The sequence below is a fragment of the Centroberyx affinis genome, unplaced genomic scaffold, assembly GCF_046629955.1.
Source record: "Centroberyx affinis isolate AG114_WGS23_722 - 3 ecotype Tasmania unplaced genomic scaffold, CSIRO-AGI_Caff_v1 ptg002490l_1, whole genome shotgun sequence".
NCBI lineage: Eukaryota > Metazoa > Chordata > Actinopteri > Beryciformes > Berycidae > Centroberyx > Centroberyx affinis.
The window spans coordinates 62,664-69,531 of NW_027280717.1; the positions used below are offsets into that span (position 1 = coordinate 62,664).

The 6,868-nt window shown below is 46.1% G+C and overlaps 1 protein-coding gene across 1 annotated transcript; it reads left to right on the plus strand.

Annotated features, from left to right (window-relative positions):
* Positions 1-216: 216 nt before the first annotated feature.
* Positions 217-1,825, plus strand: LOC139656512 (probable pancreatic secretory proteinase inhibitor). The gene is made up of 4 exons (XM_071534116.1): positions 217-356; positions 459-490; positions 988-1,100; positions 1,615-1,825. Exons 1-4 carry the CDS (start codon positions 305-307, stop codon positions 1,658-1,660), a joined length of 243 nt encoding a protein of 80 aa, XP_071390217.1. The 5' UTR covers positions 217-304; the 3' UTR covers positions 1,661-1,825.
* Positions 1,826-6,868: the final 5,043 nt, after the last annotated feature.

Here is a 6,868-nt window from a genome sequence, read left to right on the forward strand (position 1 = left end):
ACACCCCTCTGTTTTTTCACCCCGGTCAGCAATATTTGGGCAGTAGGAATGTTTATCCCATAATAAAAGCCAAAACAATAGGGCGGCGCGGTCAAAACCACAGCCGTCAAAACATGGCTTTATTCATAGCAGGGTCACATTATTTCAGACCACAACAGAGGCTCCGTCCTCTATATGACGACGCCACAGCGCCGAGCGGCAGCACAGACTCACAGGACACAAGACGCTTCACAGCCTGAGCAGAAACACACCGGCAGACTTCAGCCTCTTCTCTTCTCTCTGCTTTGACTCCACTTCTCTCAACATGACTGGGAAGATTATTCTGCTGCTGTGTGTGGCGGTTTACCTCTCTGTGGGTAAGCTCCTCACCGAATCCTACTGTCAGATATAACAGTGAAATGCATTAGTGTTTATGGTGAGCTGCTCTGACCTTTAACACTTTACTGTCACTCTTGCAGCTGCAGAGGACAAATCCAGGCTCTACAGGAGGGTAAGAAACCTTCAGACAAATGTCAAAGTTGAACATTCATGTGGAATCTGTTGATTTTTAGTAACGAAGTGACTCCAGTGATAGAGAATGAAGAAAGCCATGAGGAACATGGGATGACGGCAAAACAGCAAGACCTGGTCCCATGTTTTCTTTATTTTGGCTTCATCAGGCTGAAAAAAAAGGTAAACTGTTAAACTGAGACCAGATCTTGCTGTTTTTTGGACCAGTTCATCAGTTTACCATTTTTTTGTTAGCCTGATGAAGCCAAATGAAAAAAAAAGTTGGTAAACTGAGACCAGGTCTTGCCGTTTTTGGATTTTTGGAGGGCCGCTATCCCATGTTCCTCATGGCTTTCCTCTTGTTTTAGTGATAGCAAATCACCGAGCCAACAGGGCTACAAGAGGAAGACACATTTCAAGTAACAGAGAATGTATTGTAACTGAATCATTTCAAAAGGAAGTCCTAGCAAAGCGGTGCTGTCCTGGTTGTTTTTGCAGCCCTCCTGCAGCGGCATGAGCGTGACCCAAGCCTGTCCGCTCAACTACTCCCCGGTGTGCGGCAGCGACGGAGTCACCTACCCCAACGAGTGCGCTCTGTGTGTCCACAGACTGTGAGTACAAGCCAGATATTATATTCATCTGCACCTGATATCATACATGTGTGTGCTTATCATCAGATAGATCAATGGGCTGGTGGCAGCCTGCAGGTTCGAGAAGTGGCCCTCAACCAGAAGGTCGCCGGTTTGAAACTCCGACCAGCCGCGGAAATCTGGGCAGAGGAAGTGAACGAGAAAGAACTCCCCTTTTTTTTAAGATTATTTTTTTTGCCATTTTCAATTTTACTAACAGATCAAAATATATAGAGACGAGGAGAGAGTTGGGGATGACATGTGACAAAGGTCTGGAGCCGGATTCAAACACAGTGGATACAGATAGTCACAAAATAGTCACTCCAAAAATGTGTGAGGCAGCAGAAAACATTGCACTGTCATTCAATATTGTGACCTGTTGTAATGTGTTTATAACTTACCCATAATTCATAGTTAGAAGTGTTGAGATAGAAGGTGTAAACACAGTTGTGATGAATCCACATCAGCTGATATGTTGTCTGTAATTTCTCTGCAGGGAGACAAATGCCGACATTATGATCGTGAAAGAGGGACGCTGCTGAGGAATATTATTACTCTCCTGTGTACCTGATGACATCATCACATGTATCTTTGATTTCTCTGTTTGAATGTAGATGTTAGAATGTAGCGCGGTTTGTGGAACACGCACGCACACACGTGAACATGTACACACACTCACTCCTTAACTCACTCAAACTGACTACAACATAGCCATATATGCTAATAATTCAAATATATTTCCTTTATAATTATGATTTGTTTTATATTTTGATATCTCTGTAAAGGACAGCATTGATTTCTCTTTTGTGAAATCTTTGAGCATTAAAGATTTGCCTTACTGTTTGTGTTCTGTAGATGATGAGCAACATCACAGCAAATTATCACCCACTCAGCACTTTTCACCCCTGTAACAAGACCAGGTACAACAGACTCTGTTCAACATGAAGTTTGCCCATTCCGGTTCCATCTTTTCTCAAGCACAAACATGGCCTCTGACCTCCTCTCAGGTTGTAAAAGTGTCAAAATTGACACAAACCAAACCTGAAGAGTTGATTCTTCTGCTGCCAACAGACAGTTCAGTAACACCTGATGAGTCACGGCAGAATGCGTCTGCGTTTCAAAGGGATTCAACACTCACATTGCTAAAGAAAATGAACAGCCGCTTATCTGCACCACACCAAACTGATAACGGCTTTCTCACCGGATGGCCAGACAGGACTCTTCAGAAACACAAACACACACCAGGCATGGGGACTCAAGTCACATGACTTGGACTCGAGAAAGACTCGAGTCACAATTTTAATTGCTTGAGACTTGACTTGATGCATGAAGAGACTTGAGGCTTGACTAAAGTCTTGACTTGAGATCTTGTGTTTGTGTAAATGACTTAGATTGAAAGTGATGAGATTTGTTCCAGCAGACGACTTTAAATTCTGTTTTCTGAATTTGTATGGAATGATTGAATTTATTGAAGTTGAAACTGATTATAGAAATCAAACTCATGATGCTCTTACCAAGTTTTTATCCTATTAAAACCATATTGCATTGAAAAGTCCTAGATATTTAGTTTTCTTTAAGATATTAAATTGATACTGGACTCTTGATTTGTTCTGACTTGACTTGGTGTTCTACATTTAGACTTGAGACTTGTGCCTCAAGACTTGAGACTGACTTGGGACTCGAGCAAAGTTGACTTGGTCACACCTCTGACAGACACATACAGGAACATGAATTACCAATTGGGATTCCTCATTTGATTTACAGATCTGGGCTTTAATCATCTCAGAGAACTGGACTTGGACACTTGTCAAGATACAGAGACTGAGACAAACTATATCATATTGCAGGAAGAGTCAGGACTGTTATCTTTATTGTCTCCTTGGTTCTGTCTCCCTTCAAGTCATAAATCAACTCACTCTCTAAATTCCTGGCTGTTGTTTCTATCTTTCTAACTTGTATCTTTTAGTATCTTTAATAAATTCCTGTAGCAGTGTGGATTATATATTAAATTGCTTAATCACATATGCTGAATTTTTTAATCAATACTATCCTTTGTATTCTAACAATTTATTTTTATCTGAGAAAATGGTAAACTGGCTTTTAGGTTCCCCACAGGTTGTTTTGGGGAACTTGAATGGACAGAACAGTCATTCCTATTCAAATCAACGTTCCTGGATTGTCGGAGCGGCGGCCATTTTGATATGAACCGTTGGGCTAGCTTCTGTATGTAACCGACTTACAGCAAGTCACCAAGGTGAGAGGTTTTACAGGGAGGACTAAAGGAAAACTGACTCTGCAGTTGAATGGAGTCACTCTGCTTCCACTAGGTGGAGCTGCTGCTGTCTTTTTAAATCAGTCAAAAGTTTTGAAATCTGTGCAGTTAGTGGAAGTGGTTCTAGTTGAGTTTCAGCCGCTGTTTCAGCCGATGTCCGTTAGCTGTTTGAGAATGCTAACTTTGCTTCTCCACTAAGGTAGGTTAAGCTACGTTAGTTTATATCCTGGGCTAAAGTTGATGATGCTGACCAGCTAGGTTTGCTAATATATTGATTTTGACGAGAAGAGCTAGCGAGAGAAGCACAATGTTTGATAATACTATGTTAACCTTGTCGCTAACGTCAACTTTCCATTGAATTTTGACAATTTGCTCTTGTGACTCATCTGCAGAGCAACACACTTGACGGCCTGAATGTCCAGAGTTGCGTTGTAGCAACTAACCCTTAAGCCTGCAATAAGCGATTTCAGACCCTGTAACCAATCCTGAAATTAACGTGTGCTACGTGGAGATTTCCGTGAGACATGATATAAACAAATAGCCACACACGCGGACCAGCTGTGTTGTTGTTTTCACCTCTTTTCTAAAACTTGTTGTCACGTTCGGCCCAAGTTGTAGCTTTTCCTTTTTTTTAAAACTAGCTTGTCTCCTTGCTCTCCCCCTCCCATCCCTGAAAAAAATACTGGTAATGGCGGAATCGATGAAGTGAGCGAGCAAATGTTTTCAACTAACATCAGGGTATCCAATTCTGGGCAGCATATGACCAAAAAATCACAATCAAATACCAATATATTTCATCCTGTACTGTTTTCGCTGAAGTTTTTCATAAATTAACAATCCTCCATCTGTCTTTTTTAAAGTTTAATGTTGCTTTTACCTTAACTTGTAATTGATTTTCTTCCAGTCCCTGCAAATGGATGATGGTGTTCCTGACTGAAATGAAGCATCGGCCAAAAGTTGATGAGTGTCTGAGTTTGTTGTTGCTGGCATTATAGATATTGATATCTATTTAAAGAGGAAAGCTCAGGTGGTTGCTGGGTCTGACAGTTAGCTGTGGTCACACGCTTAGGCTTTAGTTTGGTCACCAGATAAATAAGCCATTCGGCCAAGCTGGCCCAAACACTCATAACTTAGGCAGGTTCCACTGCTCCAAATTGGTTGCTTTACTTTCCAGGATGTAATTGCGGGATGTAATTGCAGCACACATTTTGGTGGCTTAGGTCTGCTGGTTCCCCGGATTACCTCTCCGGGGAACCATCACTTTATTGTGGTGGAGAGGTTTGTGTGTCCCTGTGACCCTGGGAGCTGTGTTGTCTGGAGCCTTGTGCTCCTGGTAGGGACTCCCATGGCAAAGTGGTCTCAGGAGAGGGACCAGACTAAGAATGGTTCAAAACCCCAATGGAAAAGCATGGAAGGTGTGGTGCTACCCTGCCCGGAGGAAGCCCGGGGCCCCCGTCTGGAGCAAGGCCTGGAAGGGGGGTCCGTCAGCAAGCGCCTGGTGGCCGGGCTAGCCACGGAGCCCGGTCGGGCATAGCCTGAAGAAGCAACGTGGACACTTTTCCATCCCGCGGACCCACCATCTATGGGGAGAACCGCTGGGGTTGGGTGCGCTACCAGTTAGGTGGCAGTGAAGGTAGAGGGTTTGGACGGACCAGACCCAGGCAGCAGAGGCTGGCTTTGGGGACGTGGAACGTCACCTCTCTGGGGGGGAAGGAGCCTGAGCTTGTGCAGGAGGTGGAGCGCTACCAATTAGATCTGGTGGGGCTTGCCTCTACGCACAGCGTTGGCTCTGGAACCAAATTCCTGGATAGGGGCTGGACATTGTTCTTTTCCGGAGTTGCCCAAAGTGTGAGGCGCTGGGCAGGTGTGGGGATACTCACAAGTCCCCGGCTGAGTGCCGCTACGTTGGAGTTTACCCCAGTGGATGAGAGGGTCGCCTCCCTATGCCTTAGGGTTATGGGGGGGGAAACTCTGACTGTTGTTTGTGCCTATGCACTGAACAGCAGTTCAGAGTATTCGGCCTTCTTGGAGACCCTGGATGGAGTCCTGCATAGGGCTCCTGTAGGGGACCCCATAGTTCTACTGGGAGACTTCAACGCACACGTGGGCAATGAAGGAGAAACTTGGAGGGGCGTGATTGGGAAGAATGGCCTCCCTGATCTGAACCTGAGTGGTGTTCTGTTATTGGACTTCTGTGCTAGACATGGATTGGCCATAACAAACACCATGTTTGAGCATAAGGATGCTCATAAGTGTACATGGTACCAGAGTATCTTAGGCTGAAGGTCAATGATTGATTTTGTTATCGTGTCATCTGACCTGAGGCCGCATGTCTTGGACACTCGGGTGAAGAGAGGGGCAGAGCTGTCAACTGATCACCACCTGGTGGTGAGCTGGGTCAGATGGCGGGGGAAGCCTCTGGACAGACCTGGCAAGCCCAAACGTGTAGTGCGGGTGAACTGGGAACATCTGGGGGAGGCCCCTGTCCGGGAGACCTTCAACTCCTACCTCCGGCGGAACTTTTCTGGCTGGGGGCATAGAACCAGAGTGGTCAGTGTTCAAAGCTTCCATTGCTGAAGCTGCAGCTGGGAGCTGTGGTTTCAAGGTCGTTGGTGCTTCCTCAAACATGCTGGTGGACACTGGTGGTCAGGGAAGCCGTCTGACTGAAGAAGGAGGCCTTCCGGTCTATGTTATCCCGGGAGACCCCAGAAACAGTTGCAAGGCACCGACAGGCCAGAAGGAAAGCAGCCTCAGCTGTGGCGGAGGCAAAGCAGCGGGTGTGGGAGGAGTTTGGAGAAGCCATAGAGAAGGACTTTCGGTCGGCCTCAAAGAGGTTCTGGCAAACTGTTTGGCGCCTCAGGAGGGGGAAACGGGGATCCATCCAAGCTGTATACAGTAAGGATGGGACACTGTTGACCTTTACCAAGGAGGTAATTGGGCGGTGGAAGGAGGAGGAGCTCCTGAACCCAAATAACCCACTCTCTATGATAGAGGCAGAGCTGGAGGCTGATGAACATCAATTTCCCTGGAGGAAGTCACTGAGGTAGTCAAACAACTCCACAGTGGCAAAGCCCCAGGGATTGATGAGATCCGGCCAGAAATGCTGAAGGCTTTGGATGTTGAGGGGCTGTCATGGATGACACATCTTTTCAACATTGCGTGGAAGTCTGGGACAGTGCCTAAGGAGTGGCAGACAGGGGTGGTGGTTCCCCTGTTTAAAAAGGGGGACCAGAGGATGTGTGCCAACTATAGGGGTATCACTTTACTCAGCCTCCCTGGGAAAGTCTACTCCAAGGTGCTGGAAAGGAGGGCCGATAGTCAAACCTCGGATTGAAGAGGAACAATGTGGATTCCGTCCTGGTCATGGAACAACGGACCAGCTCTTTACTCTCGCAAGAATCCTGGAGGGGGCTTGGGAGTGTGACCATCCGGTCTACATGTGCTTTGTGGTATTGGAGAAGGCCTATGACCGGGTCCC